We start from the raw sequence: 27,902 nt of genomic DNA, 5'->3' as shown, positions 1-27,902 counted from the left end.
CCCGTCGGCGTCGCCCGGCCCTGAGTGGCCTGCGGGGATGACGTGCGAGGCCGCCTGGGCCTATGGCGGCGGAGCCGGCCGGCGGCTTGGCGGAAGTGGTGTGGGGGAGGCGGCCCGCAGTGCAGGGGCGGCGCGGAGCGGCGTGGGGCTGCTGACGGTTCGCGGCTCCGGGAACATGGCTCGCTTCGCTCTGACTGTTGTCCGGCAGTGAGTATGGCTGTGGCAGGGGGCCTTTCTCTCTTCCTTGAGTGTATTGGAGCGGGCGAAGGGAACACGGGTCTGCCCCCCTCTCCCCTCCCTGCTCGCTCCGCCCGGGGAGGGCTGGCTTGGAAGCGCTTTTCCCGGGGCGCTTGCCCTGGGGCCGTCTCGTGTCGCCCCTCGTCTCACCCCAGCAGCCCCGAGGGAGGACGGCAGGTCTTAGATAGCTGCGTCCCGTGTTTCAGATAAAGCGAGACCCGGAGGAGCAAGGGATCGGGGTTCGTAGGCACTTGGTGGCTGCACCCAAAACGGTGCCAGACATGTCCACAGACTTGTCTGGGCACGGTTTTTGCTCCCCGGCAGGTTGCAAAGAGTTTGCAGAATTGCTCGTCCGTGGCTGATGTTTGTGATGCCGGCTGCCTTCTGCTATCCTCTCTGTTTCTGAGGTCCCCCTCGTTTCCCCAGACAGTCAGCCCCCCTGGCACATATATGAGACTTCTTTCCTTTCCCCAGAGGTTACAGTTCTGGGAGAGAAAAGAGGGTCACAACTCTGATCTCAGCAGACCGTATCATCCTAAACAAATGTTTTTTATTATCATAACATTACACGGAGCTGAATGCTGATAGGTCTTCATGTTTCTTATCTTTTCTTATCAACATGTATTTGCCAAGTGTTAACGGGAGATGAGATGAAAATCAGGGTAGTTAAGAGCATAGATTTTTCTTCTTTTTTTTTTTTTTTGCGAGATGGAGCTCGCTCTGTCTGTCACCCAGGCTGGAGTGCAGTGGCCCTATCTCTGTTCACTGCAACCTCCCGCCTCCCGGGTTCAAGCGATTCTCCTGCCTCAGCCTCCCGAGTAGCTGGGATTACAGGCATGCGCCACCATGCCCGACGGATTTTTGTATTTTTAGTAGAGACGGGGTTTCACCATGTTGGCCAGGCAGGTCTTGAAATCCTGACCTTAAGTGATCCGCCCATCTCGGCCTCGCAAAGTGTTGGGATTACAGGCGTGAGCCACCGCGCCCTGCTAAGAGCACAGATTTTTCAGGCAAGGTAGACCTCGGTTGGAATCTGTTCTCTAGCTAAGAGCCAGGTAGCCTGGACTTAAGTTTCCTGATATGCAAATGATAGTGCCTATCTCACTATTTTAATGTGAGAATTAAATGGGGGACAGGTAAAGTGTATGATGCAACAGGGGAAGAAATATATCTGAGAAATAACTTCTATTAAGACAGCTCCAATAAAAGTGCAGTTTATTCCCAAATACGAACGTATAGTTTAGCACAGCAGCATTTTGTGTGGGTACTATGTGCCAGTAGACTGGATCATACAGATAAATAACATACCATTTCTGCATTCAAGCTCACAAGGGACATTAATATGATTTAACTTTGTCAGTTGACTTGAACTGCTATCTTTTCTGGCCTGTCCTTCTTTATAAGAAAGATAATCTTAAGAATCCTCTAAAATTGTCCGTTTGGGATTAGCAGGGTTTTAATGGCTACCTTAGAAATCTAGTTCCTCCCTATCTCTTCTCCCACCCCTTTCGGTTGTATAGAATGCCTTGGGAGAATTCTTAACTTACTAAAGGTCATACAGCTAACTGGTAGCAGAACAGGAACTAGAGGCCTGATCACCCTTTCTTCCAATGTTAGAGCACTTTCTAGATGCCTGACCCAGCCAGCCCAGTGTCATATTTATAATTGAAACTCAGACCATCAAGGTGGTTCACCCCTGTAATCCTAGCAAGTTGGGAGGCGGAAGTGGGTGGATCCCTTGAGCACAGGAGTTCAAGACCAGCCTGGGCAACATGGTGAAACCTCCTCTCTACCAAAAAAAAGCTGAGTGTAGTGGTGTATGCCTGTGAACCCAGCTAATAGGGAGGCTGAGGCAGGAAGATCACTTGGATCACGTGAGCCTGGGAAGTCAGGGCTATAGTGAGCTGTGATTGGGCCACTGCACCCCAGCCTAGGTGACACAGTGAGACCCTGTCTCAAAAAGAAAAAAAAAAAAGAAAACTCAGAAGTTGTAGAATATTTGGGTTAAGGCAACCCCTAAAAAGATGATTCCTATTTTTATTCCCTTCCTGCTGCTTAAAAAGGGTTTGATTCCGGAGGCCCTCATAGGAATCATTTAAAAAATAAGTCTTAATACACTGTTGTAATTAAAACCTGACAGTTTAGTGAGTTAAGGATTGATATCCTCGTTTTTCACATGAGGCAGCTGAGACAGAGATGCCTTGTAACTTGCTTAAAGTCACATGGCAAGTTGAGGAAGTAGGAGTTTAACCAAAGCAACTTTACCACTCACCGTCTTTTGTTTCCTACTTAATGTGTTACAACCTGGTATTTGTAGATTACTTGAACATCACCAGCCGTTTTTGAGGCTACTTTTTATTCTCTTAATATAATTGTGTGGAGTTATGACAATAGTTTATTTTGTTCTGTTTTATGTGTAGGAAGATGGAGTGAGAGTGTTGAAATAATTGATAGGGCTGGTCCAATGCTTTCCTGTCTGGACCATCCCTCTTCTTGTCTTCAGAGTTCTCAAAACCAAAACCTGGTGATTCTTTCAGGAAAAGAAGTGATTTTAAATTTGACTCATTATCACCATAGTTAAATGTAATGACTTTTTGAAGAGTTAGAGAATTTTATTGGACTTACCTCTTCAGATAATGCAAAAAAATCTTTAAAGCAATGTAAGTTCAACAGAACCCATTAGGAATCTCGTGCTGTTCCTGTATGTGGTTTTCTTTCTTCATACTTTGACATGGAAGTACCAGTGTGTATCATTTCTGGAATAGACTGCCCAAGGTTCCAGAATTTAAGTCTATCATCGTCAGACTATAACTTCTCATGATCTTATGGCACAGCATTGTTGAAAACTCCAACACGTGTAGTTGGCATTACCATCACCTATCCAGCACTATTGAAGGGTCTGGTTCCTTGAAATGTTATTTGTAGGTGTTTGCAGTTAGTCTCAGGCAAAACCATCCATTTCACTTCCTTTTTTTTTTTTTTCTGGCGGGTAGGGGGGAGATATGTGTGCCTTTATTAGCTGAGCCTCTACTTGAGGGGGATGAAGCGGGAGGAGTGGGTGGCCCTGAGGCCGGGCCGGCAGTGCCTCACCGGCTCGTAGGTGATGGAGAACTCGCCCAGGTAGTGGCCGATCATCTCTGGCTTGATCTCCACCTGGTTGAAGGTCTTGCCGTTGTAGACGCCCACCATGCTGCCCACCATCTCGGGCAGGATGATCATGTCCCCCAGGTGCGTCTTCATTACTTCCGGCTTCTCCACTTCCGGCTTCGTGGCCTTGCGCAGGCACTTGGGCAGCAAGTGCTGTTTCCGCCACAGGCCCGGGTTCAGCTTCTGCCGCTGGCACGCACTGTACGGTTGCATCAGCTGCTGGTGAGACATGTACAGCTGCTGGTCCGAGTCCACGCCCCGGTAGGTGAATTTGCGGAACGTCAGCTTCTGCTCTACCTCTGCCATCTTGCCGGATCCTCAGAAAAGTTCATTTCCATTTTTAGGCAGCTCTTAAAACTTTAATATTTTTTGGCAAACTAAATTTAATTTACTTTTAATGATTTAAAAATGAATTAGTAAAGATTTTTTGGTTTTGCTTTTTTTTTTTTTTTTGATACGGAGTTTCACTCTTGTTACCCAGGCTGGAGTGCAGTGGCAAGATCTCGACTCGTCACAACCTCCGCCTCCTGGGTTCAAGCGATTCTCCTGCCTCAGCCTCCCAGTAGCTGGGATTACAGGCATGCGCCACCACGCCCGGCTGCTTTTTACTTTTAGTAGAGTTGGGGTTTCTCCATGTTGGTCAGGCTGGTCTCGAACTCCTGACCTCAGGTTATCCGCCCACCTCGGCCTCCCAGAGTGTTGGGATTACAGGCGTGAGCCACCGCACCTGGCCGAATTAGTAAAGTTATTGACAGCAAGACTCATTTGGTTTTCTTACTGTACCTCTGTTGGCAGTTACTTTTTGTGTAAGGCTAATAATCGTTCTGTATATTAATAAAGCAAGCAAATACTATTAGGTAATCTGTAATTTAGTACTTTTATAAAGCTAATACTGTTATAAAATTTTAATGCTTTATAAAAGTATAAAGGTACTTTGTACAGATACTTTATAAAGATCAAGGACAGCCAAAAAGTCCTGTAATCCCAGCGCTTTGGGAGGCCGAGGCGGGTGGATCACCTGAGGCCAGGAGTTGAAGACCAGCCTGGCCCACGTGGTGAAACCTCGTCCGTACTAAAAATACAAAAAATTAGCCGGGCATGGTGGCGGGCGCCTGTAAATCCCAGCCCCTCCGAAGGCTGAGGCAGGAGAATCTCTTGAACCCGAGAGGCGGAGGTTGCAGTGAGCCCAGATTGCGCCATTGCACTCCAGCCAATGAGTGAAAACTCTGTCTCAAAAAAAAAAAGGACAGCCAAAAGTCTTGTGTTACTAGCTCTTGAAATCTTCTGTATTTGCAAATGAATTTATTAGTGTAAAGGAATTAGGACTAAGCTGTATTCGTGATACCGGGTGAGGGTTTACATTTTCATTTACACTAAAAAACATCTGTTTTGAAAACTTGACCCAAATTTACACTGATTTCCCATGATTTGTCCCTCCTTTGTAGCAAACTGAGTATTGTGTGTTGAATTTGAATTCCTTAAAAGGAATTAAGGGAAATCGAGCTTTCTATATGATTTTTGAAGAAATGCTGCAGAGTATAAATCCAGACTAAGAAGATAAAATATCTTTTAAGTAAGAACTGGGAGATAACCTACAAAGTGAATGATGTATATTTGTAGGTCCTATAAATGGCTGATCCTAAGACTTAACATCTTGGCATAAGCCCTTGGATTCCTGCAGAGTCAGGTTTCTGTTTTGGAAATGGACCACACTGCAGATTTTGAAAATGAGTGGTGTTATTCCTGACTCCTTCAAAATATATCCCTCTGAGCTTTCAGCTTCGTTCACCTTCTCTGCTGCTATCGCAAGTCAGACTTGGTTAAGGGAAATAGATTAATAATAAAACTGTTTTAGCCATCAACTTTCCCTTTCCATTCCCCAAGCATACTAATTAAACAGTTACTTCAAGGATTTATATAAACCTCTCAATAAAGCTGATAAAAGCTGTAAAATTAAATATTTATGAAAGCTTTTGGAAAAAAATCTATTTTTGGATTCCTACTCTTTAATATTTATAAGGTGATTTGAACGCAGAAATGCCAAATAGAACTAAACCGAATGCTGTGAGTGTGAATACTGCTGAGTCTGCAGCAGCCTCTGTTGATAGACGGCTAAACGAAGCCTTCATCATGTCGCAGCGGTTATGCTACTTTCACTGAAAATCGTTAGATGGTGGGGCAGTACTTTTACGAAACTATCAAATTTCTGGGATTCTGGCCGGGCGCGGTGGCTCACGCCTGTAATCCCAGCACTTTGGGAGGCCGAGGTGGGCGGATCACAAGGTCAGGAGATCGAGACCACGGTAAAACCCCGTCTCTACTAAAAATAGAAAAAAATTAGCCGGGCGCGGTGGCGGGCGCCTGTAGTCCCAGCTACTCGGGAGGCTGAGGCAGGAGAATGGCGTGAACCTGGGAGGCGGAGCTTGCAGTGAGCCGAGATTGCGCCACTGCACTCCAGCCTGGGCGACAGAGCGAGACTCCGTCTCAAAAAAAAAAAAAAAAAAAAAATTTCTGGGATTCCATTTTTTAGAAAGTGACATTTTGACAATATAAACCTTTGTTTTAATTTGAATCTTTCATTATCTACTTTGATTACATAAAAATGCTGAGTTAATCTTTTGAGCGAGTATACAAAAGGTAATCATCTCTGCCAAATTTCTGTGATTTGTAAATACTGAGTTTTTTGGTGGCTCTCACATGATTTCTTGGTTGGTAGATTATTAAATTTCTTCTCACCCCTGATTTCAAAATGAGGGTGTGTCTGGCTTGGCTGGAAATTGTATTAGCTATGTTGAAAGAAAAACTTCACACAAATTAGACTTTGTTTATTTGAGCAAAGAAATGATTCATAGATCAGGCAGCACCTAAACAAGTAAAGCTTCAGAGTGCTCAACCCAGCGACATAGGCAGGCAGTATTTATAGACAGAGAAGGGAAGTGACATGGCCAGGTGTGGTGGCTCACACCTATAAACCCAGCACTTTGGGAGGCCAAGGCAGGAGGATCACCTTAGGTCTGGAGTTCGAGACCAGCCTGGCCAACATGGTGAAACCGTGTCTCTACTAAACATACAAAAATTAGCTGGACGTGGTGGCACTTGCCTGTAATCCCAGCTATTTGGGAGGCTGAGGCAGGAGAATCGCTTGAACCCTGGAGTTGGAGATTGCAGTGAGCCAAGATCACACCACTGCACTCCAGCCTGGGCTGCATAGTGAGACCCTATCAGGAAAAAAAAAAAGAAAGAAAGGATGTGTCATATAGAAGTAGCCTGATTGGTTACAGCTCCACTTTGCCTTATTGGGACATGTCTGAGCAGTTTGCAGCCCATAATTGGCTGAAAGCTCAGCTGCCATGATTGGCTGAGACTTGGTTCTTATTACAGGAATATACTCTCAAATTATGTTGTAGTTTGTTTACATATTAAGTTAGATGACAGCTCCCTAGGCATGGAGGCAGTTTTAGCCCAGGTTTAATTTAAGGGCTACAAGCCACTGTCTAATGAGGATGTTATTTGTATTAAAATAACAGATATTTTGTTCTTGGTCTCAGCAAGATTTTGAGGCTGAGACAGGAAGTGAATCCAATACATGGTAACTATTTTCTAGATTAAAAATGACAGGTTCCCCATGTTTGCGCTGAATACTTCTGCTTTATCCATCTGAATGGTAGAGGTTAATATCCTCTTTCATGCCCATTTTTTAAGATTCTGAATGACTTTTGGAGTGTAGGAAATCGTTTTTGTTGTTGTTGTTGTTGTTGTTTTGAGTTGAAGTCTCGCTTTTGTCTCCCAGGCTGGAGTGCAATGGCACGATCTGGCTCACCGCAACCTCCGCCTCCTGGGTTCAAGTAATTCTTCTGCCTCAGCCTCCCGAGTATCTGGGATTACAGGTGCCTGCCACCATGCCTGGCTAATTTTTGTATTTTTAGTAGACACGGGGTTCCATCATGTTGGCTAGGATGGTCTTGAACTCCTGACCTCAGGCGATCCACCCTCCTCAGCCTCCCAAAGTGCTGGGTTTATAGGCGTGAGCCACTGCACCTGGCCTAGGAAATCTTTTATTAATTTTAACAACAATGATAATGGCAAATCAGTGCAGTTGGTTTTTACCAGGGTATAAATAGTTCTATGTAACTTTTTTTTTTTTTTGGAGACAGTCTTGCTCTGTCGCCTAGGCTGGAGTGCAGTGGCATGATCTTGGCTCACTGCAACCTCCGCCTCCTGGATTCAAGCGAGTCTTCTGCCTCAGCCTCCTGAATAGCTGGGACTACAGGCGCGCACCACCATGCCCGGCTAATTTTTGTACTTTTAGTAGAGACGGAGTTTCACCACATTGGCCAGGCAGGTCTTGAACTCCTCACCTCGTGATCTGCCCACCTCGGCCTCCCAAAGTGCTGGGATTACAGGCATGAGCCACCACGCCTGGCCAGTTCTGTGTAATTGTATTTCTTTATCATACATTTATTTTTTAAGCTAATACATCTGCATATTTAGAAACCAAAACAATTCTCCCTAGTCTTTCTCTTCTCCCCCCAACCAGTAGGTGACCACGTTTATTAGTTTCATGTTTATCCTTTCATTGTTTCTTTGTGCATATCCATATGTTTATTTCCCTCCTTTCTAAAAAGGTAGCTTTCTTTTTATATTATTCTATACCTTGCTTTTTCTACTTAATCATATATCTTGGTGAGCATTCCGTATCTACATATAATCTCTCTCTTTAAAGGACACATTTGCATAGGATTCTATTAGGTAGATATGTCACTGTTTATTTGTTAATATAAGTAACGGTTATTTTGGCCACAGTTAAGGAAACTAATTTCCTTGTTAACGGACATTTGGGTTGTTTATAATCTGTTGCTACTAGAAATAATACTGTAGCTAATGAACTTTTTTTTTTTTTTTTGGTGAGATAGGGTCTCGCTCTGTCACCCATACTGGAGTGCAGTGGTATGATCGCAGCTCACTGCAACCTCTGCCTCCCGAGCTTAAGCAATTCTCATGCCTCAGTCTCCCAAGTAGCTGGGATTACAGGCGCCCGCCACCACACCTGGCTAATATTTGTGTTTTTAGTGGAGACGGGGTTTTACCATGTTGGCCAGGCTGGTCTTGAACTCCTGACCTCAAGTGATCCATACCTCAGCCTCCCAAAGTACTGGGATTACAGGCGTGAGCCACCACACCTGGCCGCGAATGATAATGATCTTTTAAATATGAGTGAATTCAGTTATTCCCAGTAATTGGGTTATTGGATAAAAGGGTAAACAGATTTGTCATTTTGATAGATATTTTCAGATGACCCTCTCTAGGCAAAAGTACATTCATGAAGTTCTGTCATTTCCCAGGATTTTCTCCAGACCCTGGACATGTTGAGGGTATGCGGTCCCTGCTTGTGCCTTTCAGGAACTGGAGCCAGGATAGACATACAGCTACAAAGTCAGTTAGCACACAGATGAAAACTTAACGTCGGTAGTGCCAGGGGACAGTGGGAGCATAGAGTGTGGGTATTAAATAGAGTAGGTAGATGGGGAATGGTACCGGGGAGGGAGACCACCTAAAAGAACCCGGTCTTGTGTTGGGTCTTAAAGAACATTCGTATTGGCCAAAGCCAGCAGTCTGCATCTTGGCGGAGGTTGGCACACAGCTGTCTTTGTAAACAGGCAGCAAGATTCCAGGCCGAGGCCTGAGCTTATGATTCTGACTTCCAGGTCTGGTAGATTTTTTTTCTACATCTGAGTAAATCAATCTTTTGTAACTTTTTAATTATTACAAACTAGTGCTTCACTTAAAAACAATGGAACGATCATTTTCCATCGAAATCAAGGAAATGCAAATTAAAATCAAAGTGGGATGAATTGTTCAGGTACCAGATTGGCACTGATTGAAGAAACCTTACACCACTGAGTCTTGTTGAGGGTGGTATACCACACTACAGGGTGGTGTAACTTGCTATGACACTTTGGCATTACCTAATAAAGCTGGGTATTTGCATACCTTATGGCCCAGCAATTCTAGTGCTAGGTTGGGTCAGCAAACATTTAAGTAGCGCTCAAATCTCAACTGAATTCTCCTTGATTCTACTTTTATTGCTTTGATTTGTTTTGGTATTTTAGTTTTTAAAAGTGTAGTACTCAAACCTCAGTTCAGTGTGCAGTTGGTCTGCAAGATAGCCGTCAGTACTACGGAAAATAACTGCTGAAGGCCTAGGAACTAAGAGAGGGCAGGGGGTTCTGAAGGTTTGTGGACTTCTCTCGCATTCCATTCAGATTCTCTTTCACTTGCTCATTCAGTCCAGCAATGAAGAGACTGACTCTCACGTTTTTGGTCCTGCTGCCAGTGAGAGTAGTTTTGATCAATATATTTCTTTTAACAACATTATTTGGCTAAAATGGTATTTGCATTATATTTTTAAGTAGGATTTTCCATTTGCAATCCACTTAAGATTGGTTCCTGATCTATGTGTTTTAGTTTGGAGTAGTTTGAAGTTCTTAGCTCTTCATTAAAGAAGATGATTGCAAATATTAGTTTAGAATAAATTGTTTTTATGGGTTGGATTATGAAGTATGTTACAAGTTTCATATGATGTCTTTATTAGTCTAATCACACTTCATTGCTCATTTTTTTTCCTCCTCTCAAAAATAGTATAATTTGGCTAATAAGGTTCTCCTTCTCTTTGTATTTTAGTGGAGAAACAAGATTTAACAAGGAGAAGATAATTCAAGGTTGGTATAATCCGATTGTTATTTTAGCTCTCACCCTCGTGTTAATAAGATGTGTGAATTAAGCAGATTTGGTGGGGTGGGGTAGACTGGGGGCAGCTCCATTGTGAATTGGGATTAAAGAATCAAAACATCATAACCACAGAAATACGATCAGAAATATGGTCAGGGCTGTTAGTAACCAGGAGGAATAAATCTCTCAAGTGAACTGGGTGTGAAGTACAGTTCTCCAAGTTATTCTTTATGTATAGCTTCAAAGTGGTTCTGTCAGCTGATTAATTATATTGGGTCTGGGTGTCTTAAAATATAACTGTCTGGATTTGAAATTATTCTATATTTGGAAGCATGAAGTTTACTGACCGGTGTTAATGGTATTTTTTCTGCTAAGATAGTTATTTTAGTTTTAGTAGTAATAAAGGTTTAAAAAAAGAACTATTTTCATATGTGGTTGTTACTTTATTCTGAAGAGATTCTTTCTCCCTTTTTCTGTTAATTTGGACTCAGATCTTTTATTTGCCCTGTGATCCAGCTAGTCTGGCTTTTTAAGAATATCTTGGGTGAACTTTTGGCTAGACATGCTATTTCTATGCTGTGATTATAAAAGCTTTTAGTTTTATTTTTTTGGTTAGGGACTTCTGGGGTTTACAAAAACTGATTTTCATATTCCATGAGCCTGACTCCCTTTTATGGACACTAACTGGTCTGATTCTCAAAGGGACCTTTGTTTTCAGACAAAATATGCCCCACCCAGGTTATCCTTTGGACTGAGGCCTCTTACCACCTGGCCTTTGGTATTGCTCACTTCTCTTCTTTCCCAAGACATTGACAGTAGAACGTCAAGAAAGTTTTTGTGTTCACACTTGTTTTAGGTTTGTGTTCTTTTCCTGACCTTGTCAGTTGGATGCTTTAGTTCTTTAAGTTATAGCCTTTTGTGTGTAAGCATTCAAGGCTCATATATTCCTTTTTTTTTTTTTTTTTTTTTTTGAGGCAGGGTCTCACTCTGCCGCTCCAGCTGGAGTACAGTGGCACGATCTGAGCTCACTGCACCCTCTGCCCCTCGGGTTCAAGCAATTTCTTATGCCTCAGCCTCCTGAGTAGCTGGGATTACAGGCGCACGTCACCATGCCCAGCTAATTTTTCTATTTTTGGTAGAGATGGGGTTTCACCATGTTGACCGGGCTGGTCTTGAACTCCTAACCTCAGGTGATCTGCCTGCGTCAGTGTCCCAGAGTGCTGAGATTACAGGTGTGAGCTGCTGTACCGGTCCTCAAGGCTTATATATTTCTAAGCACTGTTTCTGTTTGCATGCCCATAGTTTTGACACGTGGTAATGTGGTAAGCATTCAGCGCTAAGTATTTTAAATTCCCATTGAGTGACTTCCATTGTAAATGCTTTTGTGTTCTGTCAGTATGGTTTATTTGATGATACTTCTTTGAAATGTGTTAATTATGGTCAGTTTTTATAATTCTTCCATTGTATGCTTCAGAAAAATCTATAATCCCTCATTGTTGGGACTGGAGTTATATATCAAATAATCAGCCTTCTTGATTTTGTTTTTCAAATCTTACACACTTTATTAACTTTATAAATGCACTAGTTTGCCTGCATGTCCTAAGTATCAATTTATGAGTGCAGTATTTTTAATTCCCTGCTGCGGTGGCCAGTTTGCCCTTTAATAGTTGAAATTCTGTCCATTTTTGGTTTCTGTGTTCTGCTTTTGTACAGATTGAGGTTATTTTATTAGGCTTATACAAGTTTAAATGATTACATCTGAGTAAATGGGATCATTGATTTTTTTATAGTGGTCCCCAAATCCTTAGTGAGACTTTTGTCATAAAGTCTTACTTTTCTGATAGTAATATAGCTACTTGAGCTGTTTTGGAGATGGAATTTCACTGGAATGTATTTTTCCATCTCATTCCTTTCACCCTTTGTGTGTACTCATGTTTAAGTGTTATAAATAGTATGTAGCTACATTTTGGCTCTTTTACAAATATATATAATTTGTCTTTCTTTTTTTTGAGACAGAGTCTTGCTCTGTCGCCCAGGGTGGACTGCAGTGGTGCGATCTTGGCTCACTGCAGCCTCTGCCTCCCGGCTTCGAGCAGTTCTGCTGCCCCAGCCTCCCGAGTAGCTGGTATTACAGGTGCTCGCTGCCACACCTGGTTACTTTTTGTCTGTTCGTTTGTTTATTTATTTATTTATTTATTTTGAGATGGAGTCTCATTCTGTCACCCAGGTTGGAGTGCAATGGCGTGATCTCGGCTCCTGCAACCTCTGCCTCCCGGGTTCAAGTGATTCTCCTGTCTCAGCCTCCTGAGTAGCTGGGATTACAGGTGTGTGCCACCAGGCCCGGCTAATTTTTGTATTTTTAGTAGAGACGGAGTTTCACCACGTTGGTCAGGCTGGTCTTGAACTTCTGACCTCGTGATCCACCCATCTCGGCCTCCCAAAGTGCTGGGATTACAGGTGTGAGCTACCACGCCCGACCTAATTTTTGTATTTTTAGTAGAGACGGGGTTTCACCATGTTGGCCAGGCAGGTCTCGAACTCCTGACCTCAGGTGATCCACCTGCCTTGGCCTCCCAAAGTGTTGGGATTACAGGCGTGAGCCACCACGCCTGGCCTAGAATTTGTCTTTTGACTAGCAGTAGTGGCTGTTTGCCTTTGTTCTGGTCACTGATGTGTTTTGATTTTTTTTCTTTGTTGTTGTTTCCCCCTTCTTTTTCTAGTCTTTCTTTTTTATCTTACCTGCTTTTACTTCTTAAGTGCTTGGTTTTTTCCTGTTCAACACTCTCTTACTTTCCCCACTACCTTTGAATTGATGTACCATTTCCATTCTTTTCATGGTTATCTTAAAAGTTTTACCCTCATACCTGTCTTAGCCAGGGCTGCTGTAACAGAGTATCATGGACTCAGTGGCTTGAACAGTACACAGTTCTAGAGACTGAGAATTCCAAGATCAGGGTGCCAGCAGATCCAGTGTCTGTGGAGGGCCTGATTCCTGGTTTGCAGACTGCTGTCCTCTGGTTAATATCCTCACATGGCAGAGAGAGAGAATGAGAGCAATTATAAGGACACTAATCCTGTCATGAGGGCTCCACCCTAGGATCTAATCACCTCCCAGAGGCCTGCCTCCTAATACCATCACATTGAGGGTTAGGATATCAACATTTGAATTTTGGGGGGACACATTCACTCTGACAGTACCTAATAAAGTATAATATTAATATCCCCTCTTCCAAAAAATACAAATAACTTGTCTAGTAGCTTAGTCCTGTCTTTTTTTAATTGCTTGAGGTAGACGACATTATCTTCATTTGTTTAGATGGCATTTAAATTTATGAATATATTTGCAAGTTTCTCTGCTCCTCATTTGTTTTCATCTCAGACCATTTCTGAAGTACATTCTTTGAAAAGTCCTCTAGTGTATATAGAGCAGCTGGTGGTAAACGCAGTGGCTTCAGTCAGTACACACTTTGAACTGGTGATTCTCTCAGCCCTTGGAAGATAGCATTCTGCAGTTTTTGGTTCCATTTTTCCTGGTAAGAGGTTTCTGTCAGCTAAATGGTGTTCCATGGTAGGAAATAGGTCTTTTCTCTGTAACTTCGTTTAAACTCTTCAATTTTAGTATTCTTCAGTGTCTCATAATGTATCTAGGAGGGTTTTTTTTTTTTTTTAATTTATCCTGCTTGATTTTCATGTGTTTTTTATTCTGTGAAATTCTCAGCTATTTTCTTTTCATATTCCTCTCCTTCATTTTTTCTATTCTTTTTTTTTTTTTTTTTTTTTTTTTTTGATACGGAATTTCACTCTTGTTGCCCAGGCTGGAGTGCTGTGGTGTGATCTCGGCTCACTGTAACCTCCGCCTCCTGGGCTCAAGCAATTTTCCTGCCTCAGCCTCCCAAGTAGCTGGGATTACAGGTGTGCTCCACCACGCCCAGCTAATTTTGTATTTTTAGTAGAGACAGGATTTCTCCATGTTGGCCAGGCTGGTTTCAAACTCCTGACCTGGAGTGATCCACCCACCTCGGCCTCCCAAAGTGTTGGGATTGCAGGCGTGAGCCACCGTGCCCAGCCATTTTTTTTCTGTTCTTTTAGCGTTCCAATTAGATGGATGTTATAAACTGAATGTTTTTCTTCCCAAAAGTTACATGGTGAACTCATAACTCCCAATATGATGACATTAGGAGGTGGGGTCTTTGGGCGGTCATTAGGTCACAAGGGTGCAGCCCCCATGAATGGAATTTATGCGAGAGACACCGGAGAGCTCTTTCCTCTTTGTGCCATGGGAGCCCTGAAGGAGAAGTCAGCCTGTAACGGGGAGAGGGCCCTCGCCAGAACCCAACCATGATGGTGCCCTCATCTCAAACTTCCAGCCTCCAGAACTGTGAGAAATAAATATCTGTGGTTAATAAGCCACCCAGTCTGTGGTACTTTGTTATAGCAACTAAGACAATGCGTCATTAGGAATTCTCATTCTTTCCTTTGGAACTCTTGATATATCTGAGCTGTGTTCTATCTCCTTGTATCTGTGCTGTGTACTGGGCAATACCTTCTGCCCTGTCTGAGTTCATTAAACCTCCTTTCATCCAAGCCTCTGTTTATCCATCAAGGGGCCCCCCCCCAGCCCCTGGCAATTCTGATTTTTATTATTAAAAGATCTATTTAGTGATTTTAGAAAACTGTCTGCTTATTTTTGATGCTTACTGTTAATTGCTTGTTTTTGTGATTCTGTCTTTATGTTTTATTCATAGTCATTGTAAAGTCCATATTTGCTGATTTCAACGTCTGAAGTCTTGATGGATGGCTTTGGTTTATGATAGATTATTTTCTTGTGTGTTGAATCTTTGGCTAAACAATTACTTGTTCTAAATTAGTGGAAAACCTGTTAGTCTCTTTTGAGAATGATTTGCTCTGAAAAGGATTTGTATTTTATTTTACCACAGGCCTGAGGCTGCACATTAAGTCTCCTTACAGGAGCCCTTGCTCCCAAGAATTTTGTGTTTAGTCCTCCCGCTTGCCGTCCGCTCCAGCAGGCCTCCTCCCCCAGCCCCACCAGCCTGTCCTGATAGCCCACCACCGTCATTTTCTTCATGTCCGTTTCACAGTTCACCGCAGGGTTTTGGGGTTGCTTTGCTTTGTCCCTTGGAGATTTTTTATACGTTCTGTGGGCCCAGCAATGCAGCACACACACACACACACACAGACACATACACACACAAACACACACACACACAGACACCCACACACACACATAGACACACACACAAACATACACACACAGACACACACACACAGACACACACAGACACACACACACAAACATACACACACAAACATACACACACACAGACACACACAGACACAAACTTACACAAGCATACACACACACAGACAGACACAGACACACACAGACACAGACACACACAGACACACACACACAGACACACACACACACACAAACACACACACACCATTTAGATCTTTTGTAGTAGGAGGTCCCTTCAGAGTGTCCAGTCAGCCGTTATCCTGGAAATAGAGGTTTCAAAGCATTTTTTAAATGAAAAAGGAAAAGAAAGGGAGGGAGGAAGGAAAGAGGAAAAGTAATACCATTATAATACTGAGCATTTGGATGATGGGAATGAAGAAGGAAAAAACTTTTAGATGATGGTCCTGCCGTCCCAACACATTACCTGTAAGATCAGAGCCAATTATTGAAGAGATGGGCAAACGTAAAAGAGGGAAAAGCTAAGACATTTGTGTCTCATCATCACCTAATTCCCATTAGGCAAGCATTCTTTTGGAAAATAATTGAATACCTGAGCCTTTATAGACTTACAACTTACTTTTACTTGCTAATAACTCCCTGAAAAGTTATGTGGAAAAGTCCTTAAAAAAATCTTTCATTAAAATATAGATAAATGCAGCCTATATTTTCTACATGTGATTTATACATCTCTTATATGTAGTTTTGAATGTTATTGTTCCTCTTCTTAATATATCACAGGACAAGGAGTAGACGTACCTCTTTCAGAAACTGGATTTAGACAAGCAGCAGCTGCTGGTATATTTCTGAATAATGTGAAGTTTACTCATGCTTTCTCCAGTGATCTCCTGAGGACAAAGCAGGTACATTTATTTATTTATTTGTTTTGAGACAGAGCCTCACTCTGTGCCCAGGCTACAGTGCAGTGGTGCAGTCTCTGTTCACTGCAACCTCCATCTCCTGGGTTCAAGTGATTCTCATGCCTCAGCCTCCCAAATAGCTGGGATTACAGGTGTGTGCCACCACACCTGGCTGATTTTTGTAATTTTAGTAGAGATGGCGTTTTACCATGTTGCTAGTCTCAAACTGCTAACCTCAGGTGACCCACCCGCCTTAGCCTCCCAAAGTGCTGAGATTACAGGCGTGAACCACCACGCTCAGCTACAGGTGAGTTTAGAGTTAAGGTCTAATATGATGTACCAAAAGTCTCAACAATTGTATAATCTTGAAAAATCTGCTACCAGAGTCTGTAGGGAATTAAACCCCACACAGACATGACCTTCCTCAACAGAACTTATTTATTTTAATTTTATTTTGTACTTTTTAAAAAAAATAATTTTTAAATTAGAGTAGCCTAGAAAAAAATGTCTAACAAGAATATAAATAAGCTATTATAAGACAGCAGGGAGAAATGACAGGAGAAATTAACCCACCGTGACATCAGGTATTATGATTACCTGATAGAGTAAGAAACCACCATGTCACTGTAAAGAAATAAAAGACTTGTTAGAAATATCTTCAGGGAGCAGATTAAACTGTTGTTGGAATTTCATCTCCCCCATAAACAGTTAGAAAATGTGACAAAATATGCGAAACCACTGTTTTCAGACATTAGACTTTGGGCACTGTGGGCCTATGATGCCTGAATGAAGTGGAACAAAGAAGGTGAGCCCTAGGAGTGTCCTGGTTTTCTGGCTGAAGCAATTTCCAGACTCTGGTAGGCGAAGCCAAGTAGAGCTTAGAGGTCTCGGTGAGTTAAGGAGACAAAACTTGGAATTTGGGGAGGTTAATTTTTACATAACTAAAATTTGTGGGTCAGAGTACTGGAAGAAAGAGGTGGATAGAGAAATAACTCTAGAAATATGTACAAGAATCTCCTTAAATTGAAACATTTCTTGAAACAAATGATAATTGAAACACTACATACCAAAACCTGTGGGATCCAGCAAAAACATTAGGGAAGTTTATAGCTATAAGGGCCTACATCAAAAGAAGAAAAACTCCAAATAAACATCTAATAATGCATCTTAAAGAACTAGAAAAGCCACTTTGGGAGGCCGGGATGGGAGGATTGCCTGAGCTCAGGAGTTCAAGACCAGCCTGGGCAACATGGTGAAACACTGTCTCCACTGAAATAACAAATCAGCCCGGCGTGGTGGCAGGTGCCTGTAATCCAATCCCAGCTACTCAGGAGGCCGAGGCATGAGAATTACTTGAACCTGGGAGGCAGAGGATGCAGTGAGCTGAGACTGTGCCACTGCACTCCAGCCTGGGCAACAAAGCAAAACCTTGTCTTTAAAAAAAAAAAAAAAAAAAAGAAAGAACTGGAAAAGCAAGAGTAAACCAAACCCAAAATTATTAGAAGAAAAATAATAATGATCAGAGTACAAATAATTGAAATTGAAATGAAAACTCCAAAAGATCAGTGAAATGATAAATTGGTATTTTGAAGATAAAATTGACAGACCTTTAGGTAGACTTAACTAAAAACAATAAAGATCCAAATAGATAATATCAGATGTAAAAGGAGATATTACAACCAGTATCTCAGAAATTCAAAAGAGCATTAAGGGCTACTATCAGCAACTATATGCCAAAAAATTGGAAAGTCTAGAGGAAATGCACAGATTCCTAGACACATGCATCCTACCAATATTGAACCAGGAAGAAATCCAAAGCCTAAACAGGATAATAACAAGTAACAAGATTGAAGCCATTATAAAAGTCTCCCAGTAAAGAAGAGTCTGGGACCTGATGGCTTCACTGCTGAATTCTACCAAACATCTAAAGTACTAATACCAATCCTACTCAAACTATTCCATAAAATAGAGGAGGAGGGAATACTTCCAAACTTGTTCTATGAGGCCTGTAGTATCCTGATACCAAAACCAGACAAAGACACATTAAAAGAAGAAAACTACAGGTCACTATTCCTGATGAAGATTGATGCAAAAATCCTTAACAAAATACTAGCAAACCAAATTCAACAATACCGTTATTAAGATCATTCTTCCTGACCAAGTGGAATTAATCTCAGGGATGCAAGGATGGTTCAACATAAACAAATGAATCAATGTGATACATTATATCAACAGAATAAAGGACAGAAACCATATGATCATTTCAATTGAGACTGAAAAAGCATTTGATGAAATTTAACATCCCTTCATGATGAAAACCCAAAAACAACCTAGGTATAGAAGTAACAATATAAAACAATACAATAAAAGCCTCAACACAATAAAAGCCATATGCAATAGACCCACAGCTTGTATCATAGTGAGTGAGGAGAAACTGAAAGCCTTTCCTCTAAGATCTAGAACAAGACAAGGAGGCCCATTGTCACCACTGTTAATCAACATAGTACTGGAAGTATTAGCTAGAGCAATCAAGACAAGAGAAAGAAATAAAGAACATTTAAATTGGAAGGGAAGAAATCAAATTATCCTTGTTTGCAGATTATATGATCTTATATTTGGAAAAACTTGAAAACTCCACCAATAAACAGTTAGAACTGATACGTTTGGCAAAGTTGCAGGATACAAAACAATGTACAAAAATCAGTAGCATTTGAATGTGTCAACAATGAATAATCTGAAAAATAAATTAAGAAGTAATCTCATTTACAGTAGCCACAAATAAAATTAAATACTCAGGAATTAACTTAACCAAAGAAATGAAAGAGCTCCACAAGGAAAACTATAAGACACTGATGAAAGAAGTTGAAGAGGACAACAAAAAAATGGAAAGATATTCTATGTTCATGGATTAGAAGAGTCAATATTGTTAAAATGTTCATACATTTTAGCAATCTACAGATTCAATGCAATTTCTATCAAAATACCAATGACATTCTTCACGGAAGTAGAAAACAGCATCCTAAAATTTATGTGGAACTACAAAAGACCCAGAATAGTCAAAGCCATCCTTAGCAAAAACAACAAAACTGGAAGAATCACATTGCCGGACTTCAAATTATACAAAGAGCTATAGAAACCAAAATAGCGTGGCACTTACATAAGAACAGACACATAGCCAGTGGACCAGAATAGAGAACCCAGAAACAAATCCATACATCTGCAGCAAATTCATTTTTGATGAAGATGCCAAGAAGATACATTGGGAGAGTCTCTTCAATAAATAGTGCTTGGAAAACTGGATATCCATATACAGAAGAATGAAACTAGACCCCTGTCTTTCTCCATGTATAAATATCAAATAAAAATGGATTGAAGACTTAAATCTAAGACCTTAGACTGTGAAACTACTACAATAAAACATTGGGGAAACTCAAGAACATTGTTCTGGCCAGAGATTTCTTGAGCAATACACCGCAAGCACAGGCAACCAAAGCAAAAATGGACAAATGGGATCACATCAAGTTTAAAAGCTTTGGTGCAGCAAAGGAATCAATCAGCAAAGTGAAGAGACAACCCACAGAATGGGAGAAAATATTTGTAAACTACCCATCTGACAAGGGATTAATAGCCAGAGCATAGATGGAGCTCAAACAACTTTATAGGAAAAAATGTAATAATCCAATTAAAAATGGGCAAGATGTCTGAATAGATGTTTCTCAAAAGAAGACATACAAATGACAAAGAGACATTGGTAATCAGAGAAATGCAATGCAGACTACAATGAGATATCATTTTACCCCAGTTAAAATGGCTTTTATCCAAAAGACAGGCAATAACACATGCAGGCAAGGCCGTGGAGAAAAGGGAGCCCTTGTACACTGTTGGTGGGAATGGGAATTAGTACGACCACTGTGAAAAACTGTTTGGAAGGAGGTTCCTCAAAAAACTACAAACAGAGCTACCATGTGATCCAGAAGTCCCACTGCTAGGTATGTTCCCAAAGAAAGGAAATCAGGATATTGAAGAGATACCTGCACTCCCATGTTTATTGCAGCACTTTTTACAATAGCCAAGATTTGGAAATAACCCAAATGTCCATTAGCAGATGAATGAAAAAAGGAAATGTACACACACACACAATGAAGTACTTTTCAGCCACAAAAGAGTGAGATCCTGTCATTTGCAACAACATGGATGGAATTGGAGGTCATTATATTAAGTGAAGTAAGCCAGGCACAGAAAGACAGACTTGCCATGTTCTCACTTATTTGTTGGAGCAAAAAATTAAAACAGTTGAACTCATGGAGATCGGGAGTAGAAGGATGGTGACCAGAGTCTGGGAAAGGTAGTAGGGCGAGGTGTTGGGGAAGTGGGGATGGTTAATGCGTACAAAAAGAAAGAATGAATAAGACCTAGTATTTGATAACACAACAGGGCGGCTATAGTCAATAATAATTTAATTGCACATTTGAAAATAACTAAAAGGATATAACTGGATTGTTCGTAACAGAAAGGATAAATGCTTATGGGGATGTATACCCTGATGACCAGGATGTGATTGTCATGCATTGCATGCCTGTATCCAAGTGTCTCATATGCCCCATAAATACATACATTTACTGTATACCCACAAAAATTAAAGATTAAAAACAGAAAAAAGTCAAAAAATGGAAACCTCAGTGGAAGTACTAAATTATAGATCATACACAGCTAAAGTGATCATTAACTCATAGATAAATACGTGATAATAACCTAAATGTAGCACGGTGTGATAGATTTAAAATATGAGAGTTTAGCTGGGCACAGTGGCTGGGACCTGAAATCCCAGCACTTTGGGAGGCCAAAGCGGGAAGATCACTTCAGCCAGGAGTTTGAGACCAGCCCGGGCAACATAGAGACCTTGTCTCTACAAAAACTAAAATAGTTAGCTGCGTGTGGTGGCACTTGCCTGTAGTCCCAGCTGCTTGGGAGGCTGGGGTGGGAGGATCACTTGAGCCCAGGGAGTTGAGGCTGTAGTGAATCGTGACTGTGTCACTTCACTCCAGTCTGGGTGACAGAGCGAGACCCTGTCTGGAAAAAAAAGTCCCTTTAACAAATAAATAAAATATGAGCGTTTAGAAGACATGAAGAGCATGATGAGAAGTTCTGGTGTGGTTCAGAAGGAGATAGCAGAGAGAATGGGGAATGGGGAGGAAGAGGTGATATTCAGAGGTTATAGAATATTGACAATTTTACAGAATTGTTGAAAGACAGATCCAAGAAGTGTACCAAATCCCAACCAGGATAAATAAAAAAGAAACCCATATCTACATTAAATTATAGCAAAATTGCAAGACTCCAAAGAATAAGGAGGAAAAAAATCATCCATTAAAGACCATTAGTTAGGCTTTCAGCAAATTTGTTCATATTGATGATTTCTTTATTGTGCTGAGAAATAATAAGGATTAACCTAGAGTTTTATACCCAGCAAGATTTTTTTCTGCTGTGTAGATGAAATGACATTTCAGACAAAGAGATCCTGAAGTAACTTTGAAAGGAAAAATGAAAAAGAAGGAAAATAATTCCAGAAGGGAGATCTGAGTTTCAGAATACAATAGTGAACAAAGAAATTGGTAAAGGTGTAGGAAAATGCAAGGAAATATTGACAATACATGTAAAACAGTATGCTGATGATGTCTAATTTGTCGGGAAATGTGTTTTTAAAAAAGGCAGATCATGGACCTAAATTATTTCCAGAGTTTTGCAAATACAGGGTCACTTTTCAATCAAAAATCGCTAGACATACAATGAGAAGGAAATGCGAATAAAAATGAGCTAAAGACAACAAACAGCCACATGACTTACCTGATGGAGTTATCAGACACGAGCTTTAAAGTAACTATATTTTTGTATAGGTGCAAGATGTAGAATTTCAGCAGAGAACTATAAAAAATAAACTGTAAAAAAGAACCAAATACAAATTCTAGAACTGAAAATACAATTGGAATTAAGGCTCAATGGATGGGTTTAACAACAGTTTAGACACATTTGAATGGCGAATTAAGGAGCTAGAACAGGGATTAGTAAACGTTGTCTGCAAAGAGCCAGATAGTAGTTTTTTTAGGGTTTATAGTCTACACAGTCTTGTTACACCTGTTCAAGTCTGCGGTTATAGCAAGAAAGCAGCCATCGACCATGCGTAAATGAATGCTGTGGCTGTGTCCCAGTAAAATACTTGATTTGCAAAAGCAGATGATGGTCTGGATTGTGCTGACTTCTGAACTAGAAGATAGATTCGAAGAGAATATCAAAATCAGGAATGAAGAGACACAGATGCGCAACTTTTGCAAAGGAAAATCATTTCTAATTTCTTTTTTTTTTTGAGATGGATTCTCATTCTGTCGCCCAGGCTGGAGTTCAGTAGCGCGATCTCGGCTCACTGCAACCTCAGCCTCCCGAGTTCAAGCGATTCTCCTGCCTCAGCCTCCCGAGTAGCTGGGACTACAGGCGCGAGCCACCACATCCGGCTAATTTTTTGTATTTTTAGTAGAGATAGGGTTTCACCATGTTGGCCAGGATGGTCTAGATCTCCTGACCTCATGACCCACCCACCTTGGCCTCCAAAAATGCTGGGATTACAGGCGTGAGCCACTGTGCCTGGCTCTAGTTCTTTTTTATTCACTAAGATGACGTAGATTCTTTCAGTGTTTCCACCAGAATGGTGATTGTTTTTATTAAAAAAAGGAACAATTGTCTTGATTTTCAGACCATGCATGGAATTTTGGAGAAAAGCAAAGTTTGCAAAGATATGACAGTAAAGTATGATTCAAGACTTCGGGAAAGGGTAAGTAACTTATTTACATATTATTCTTCACCATAAATTATCAGTAAGCCACCACAGTTTGTCACTTGGCTAAAAGTTAAATGCATTTCTGCTAGGGATTTTCAATCAGTGAAAATATTTAAGGATCTACCATATGACAGTCACTGTTACATGCCCTCATATATAGCATCTTATTATTAAAATCAAGCAAGATAAGCATCTTAAGGTATAAAAGAAGGCACACTCATAAGAACTTAACACAGTATAGAAGAGTTTAAAGGTGAAAAATATGGATATCGCATAATTTATGTAACCTAGCTACTGCTGATGGACAGCTAGGTTTTCACTAGATTCCCACTGATGTAAATAATGTTAAACTAAACATCTTTGTAGTTAATTCATTGTAGACCTATATATTTCTAGAAATGGACATCAGTGAGTGTGTACTTTTTTTAAGGCTTTTATATACATATTGCCAAGTTGCTTTCCAGAAAACCTGTGCCAATTTATAGTCCCATGAATGACCTAGGAGAAGGTTTTGTTTTTTACACCAACAATTGGTATTATTAGACTCTGTGATTTCCCAATTTAATAGCTTAAGAATGGTGCCATGTGGCTGGCATGATGGCCTGTCATCTCAGCACTTTGGGAGGCTGAGGTGGGCAGATCACTTGAGTTCAGGAGATTGAGACCATCCTGGCTAACATGGTAAAACACTGTCTTTACTAAAAATACAAAAAATTAGCCAGGTGTGGTGGCATGTGCCTGTAGTCCCAGCTACTCAGGAGGCTGAGGCAGGAGAATCGTTTGAACCCGGGAGGCAGAGCTTGCAGTGAGCTGAGATCGCGTCACAGCACTCCAGCCTGGGTGACAGAGCGAGACTCCATCTCAAAAAAAAAAAAAAGGAAAAAAAAAGAAATAGATCTCTCATGTTAATGTCTTAAAACTCAACTTCCTTGTAACTATGGTGATATGTTTATTTAGCTATTTCATAGTGCTGTCATTGGGATCAAATGGGATAGTATGTGTGGATGGGAGGTGGCTGAGTTAGTACCTTTTGCATGTTAATCTCTAGTCCTACAATCTGTGCAAATCTCTGTATTTATGTGTTCAATAAATTCCCACCATCTACTTAAGATTGCTTAGCAAGTTATTTTAAAATAACCCGTTTGGACATAGTGTACAACTCAATATTTCAATTATATTTTCTAAGGTTCATGGCCCTCTACTGAGGACATTCTCATTATCAGTTCAGAGGAGATACAATAAATTAACTGGAGGAGATTTAGCTTATTCCTGAGATGAATGTTCTAAATTTGCCATAAACATAAACTTAATTGTTATATTGCAGTCTCCTTTGAGAAACTGTTATCTATTGGACTATTTCAGAAATACGGGGTTGTAGAAGGCAAAGCGCTAAGTGAGATGAGGGCCATGGCCAAAGCAGCCAGGGAGGAGTGCCCTGTGTTTACACCGCCCGGAGGAGAGACGCTGGACCAGGTATGTGGCACTGCTGATGTCAGAGTGGTTGAATTAAGACTCATAAATGAGATGTTTTGGAATTTTAGCTAAGTAGTTTGAAAGTTGCTTGGTTCATTCTCTTTTCCTTTTTAAATTATCTATTTACTTAGCAAATTATTCATTTCTATTTAAAATCTTATTTATTCTTCAGTTGCCTTTGTCATTACTGATAATGGACTTAAGGAAAGGTGTTATTGGATGGTACTTCTAAAAAAGACCTTAGAATATGAAGCAGTGGCTTAGTGGTGGGAGTGGAGTTCAAAGAGGGTGATCGGCAAGTCACTCGAGGTGAAATAACTCAAAACATGAAGTCTTCAAGCCTCCGCTGCCTCCTCAGCTCGGTTCCTGATGGCAGCCCTGTGCTTGCATTTCTTCTCCGCTGCCGCCTCAGCTCGGTTCCTGATGGCAGCCCTGTGCTTGCATTTCTTCAGGGTTCTGCTTTGAATTGCATTATTGGTGATTCCCCCAACCCACCACCACCTCCTTAATCTTTATCTTAATTTTCTTGAAAATACATTACTTTAGTAAGGGAAGGATTTGTTGCTGCTGTTGTTCCAGTGGCACTGAAGCGCCAGAGACAGCTTCCTGTTAGCACTGTTTTATGAGTTTCTGTTGGCTTGTAGGTTTCCCTAACTAGACCGCGAGTGCTTTGAAGTCAGGAACTGGGAATTGTATCTTCTTCATCTTGGTCTGCATGGTGCTTTCATAGTTCCAGAAATGTGGTGGATACTTATATACATATATATGTCCCTGAAACTACTGATTGAAGGAATATAAATGTAGACTGAGATTCTTCTGCTTGTGTAGTACTTGGCGTTCAATATTAGAAAAAAATCCAGTCAGTTATGTTCTATGTTAACATTTTAAGGAAATCATTAATGGCACTTTATTTTGACTTTTATTTCTTTTCTTGTAGGTGAAAATGCGTGGAATAGACTTTTTTGAATTTCTTTGTCAGCTAATCCTGAAAGAAGCAGATCAAAAAGAACAGTTTTCCCAAGGATCTCCAGGCAACTGTCTGGAAACTTCTTTGGCAGAGATATTTCCTTTAGGAAAAAATCGCAGCTCTGAAGTTAATTCAGACAGTGGTGTTCCAGGATTAGCAGCCAGTGTCTTGGTTGTGAGTCACGGTGCTTACATGAGAAGTCTGTTTGATTATTTTCTGACTGACCTTAAGTGTTCCTTACCAGCCACTCTGCGCAGATCCGAAGTTATGTCAGTTACTCCCAATACAGGGATGAGTCTCTTTATCATAAACTTTGAGGAAGGAAGAGAAGTTAAACCAACGGTTCAGTGTATTTGTATGAACCTACAGGATCATCTAAATGGACTGACTGAAACTCGCTAAGGTTAAATCTGCATCAAAATTTAACCATTTTGAGCCTCGGAAGGGAGTGCCATTGGCTTTATTTACTTCTCTCCTCTGCTAGTGCTGATTTGGAAACAGTTAAAAGCCAATTTTTAGCTCAAATGGAATCATAGCCACATAAAACTTTAACGGACAACTATATAGAATTAACTTATTTTGTCTAAGTACAGTTGTCATTTTCCAGAATAATTTTACCAGTCTGCTATGTGTCGTCTCTGGATTGCACATGGATGATGAAGGAAGTCAGTATTGAAAGTTGGGGGATTAGTAACCTCGTTAACAACGGTTTCTTTTTCATTTTAGCCTGTTTTAATGGCTGTTGGTAAGATACTGGTTTTTTTTAGTATCTCATCCAGTGCTTGGAAGAAAGAATGGTTTATAATTCCCAATACATGTTTATATTGACTATGTGTTGTATTTTTAAAATCCTTTAAATAAAAAATCCTTATAAGTTTATGTAAAGCAAAATAACACTAACATGTTTTACATATAAATCAACTGTTGGAATATTTTATTCTAGAGGGCTTGAAATGTGGATGAATACAGATTATGATTACAGAATGGTCTGGGGGAAGAAGTTAAAACATTTGATTTAAATACAGGAAAGAAGGAATCTTAGAGCAGAAGATAAAAGAACAGCCTTTTCTAAACAATACCTTGCAAAAGTCAAGTCAGTGGAAACCAGGAAAGCCAAAAAAACGAAGAATATCCACTTGCTTCTTATCTAACCTATAGGCTGAAGAATTTCCGGTTTGAGGAAGGCTCTAAAGAAAGTAAACAGTTAACAGTACACCACACAGTAATCTCAGAATAAAAGAGGGACCTTCTTTGTAAAGAATGGTGCTCTAGGCCGGGCTCAGTGACTCACACCTGTAATCCCAGCACTTTGGGAGGCTGAGGCGGACGGATCACAAGGTCAGGAGTTCAAGACCAGCCTGGCCAACATGGTGAAACCCTGTCTCTACTAAAAATACAAAAATTAGCCAGGCGTGGTGGCAGGCGCCTGTAATCCCAGCTACTTGGGAGGTTGAGGCTGGAGAATCGCTTGAACCCGGGAGGCGGAGGTTGCAGTGAGCTGAGATCGCGCCACTGCACTCCAGCCTGGGTGACAGAGGGGATGACAGAGGGTTCTGTGGGGGTGGGGAGTGGAGGTGGGTAGGGGAGTAGAATGTTGCTCTGATAACCCCAGCTGTGGTTATTTTATGGCAGGTATAGGTGAGGTTGCCTCTTCTTTCCACCAGATGGCACTGGAGAAAAGGGATTTTGATTAACTTAATTTTATACACAAGATTGGTCTTTGAGAAATCTTTATCTAAATGAGGAAACTGTTTCACATGTAGTTCGCTTTTAAGTCACCATGTTGCTAAATGCTGTGAGTCTCAATTTTAAGGAGGATTAATACTGAAGTTGTCAGGTAAGGCTATAATCACATATAGTCAAAATTTACTTTGACATCATTTTAAATCACATGTAAAATTCAGTATTATATTGTTCTTAGTGTGTCTAGCGCTACCAGTTTTCTACCAGTATTGAAACAGGGCACGTATTTGAGCATCAGAGGAAGTATACTGTAAGTAAATATTTGAAAAATAAGCAAAAAGGACAGATAATAATTATCTCCATTCCCACCATACTGAAGTAATCTTTCCATTTTTTTTTTTTTTTAAAGAAACAAAACATAGAGATAAAAGTAGAGTTTTCTTTAACCAGTTCTCACAGTCCTGTTGCCTCCAGAGGCAGCCACTGCAGTGAGTCTGTGTATATGTTCATCTGTTCCTTATATTTTCACCTAGTGTCTGGAAGGAGATGGTATCATTTTGGTGCTTTAAAAATAAATATCAAGCCATCTGTGTTCTTTATTTTTACTTATATCTTGGAGGCATCTCTGTGTTGATATATATAGATCAGTTAATTGTAACCACTGTATTCTATTAAATATAGCACATTTTTGTTTATTCTATTAGCAGGCATTTAGGTATA

The 27,902-nt window shown here is 40.8% G+C and overlaps 1 protein-coding gene and 1 pseudogene across 1 annotated transcript; one reads left to right on the top strand and one right to left on the bottom strand.

Moving 5' to 3' along the window:
- LOC105484149 (TP53 induced glycolysis regulatory phosphatase) lies at window positions 1–27,791 on the top strand. The gene is made up of 6 exons (XM_011745487.3): window positions 1–207; window positions 10,066–10,103; window positions 16,112–16,233; window positions 22,976–23,053; window positions 24,422–24,532; window positions 25,470–27,791. Exons 1-6 carry the CDS (start codon window positions 38–40, stop codon window positions 25,899–25,901), a joined length of 951 nt encoding a protein of 316 aa, XP_011743789.2. The 5' UTR covers window positions 1–37; the 3' UTR covers window positions 25,902–27,791.
- Window positions 3,265–3,690, bottom strand: LOC105484148 (small ribosomal subunit protein uS19 pseudogene; annotated as a pseudogene).
- Window positions 27,792–27,902: the final 111 nt, after the last annotated feature.

This window comes from Macaca nemestrina, chromosome 10, assembly GCF_043159975.1.
Source record: "Macaca nemestrina isolate mMacNem1 chromosome 10, mMacNem.hap1, whole genome shotgun sequence".
In the NCBI taxonomy this organism is placed as follows: Eukaryota; Metazoa; Chordata; class Mammalia; order Primates; family Cercopithecidae; genus Macaca; species Macaca nemestrina.
The sequence above is the reverse complement of the archived record's forward strand: the minus strand, read 5'-3'. Positions and strand labels throughout refer to the sequence as shown.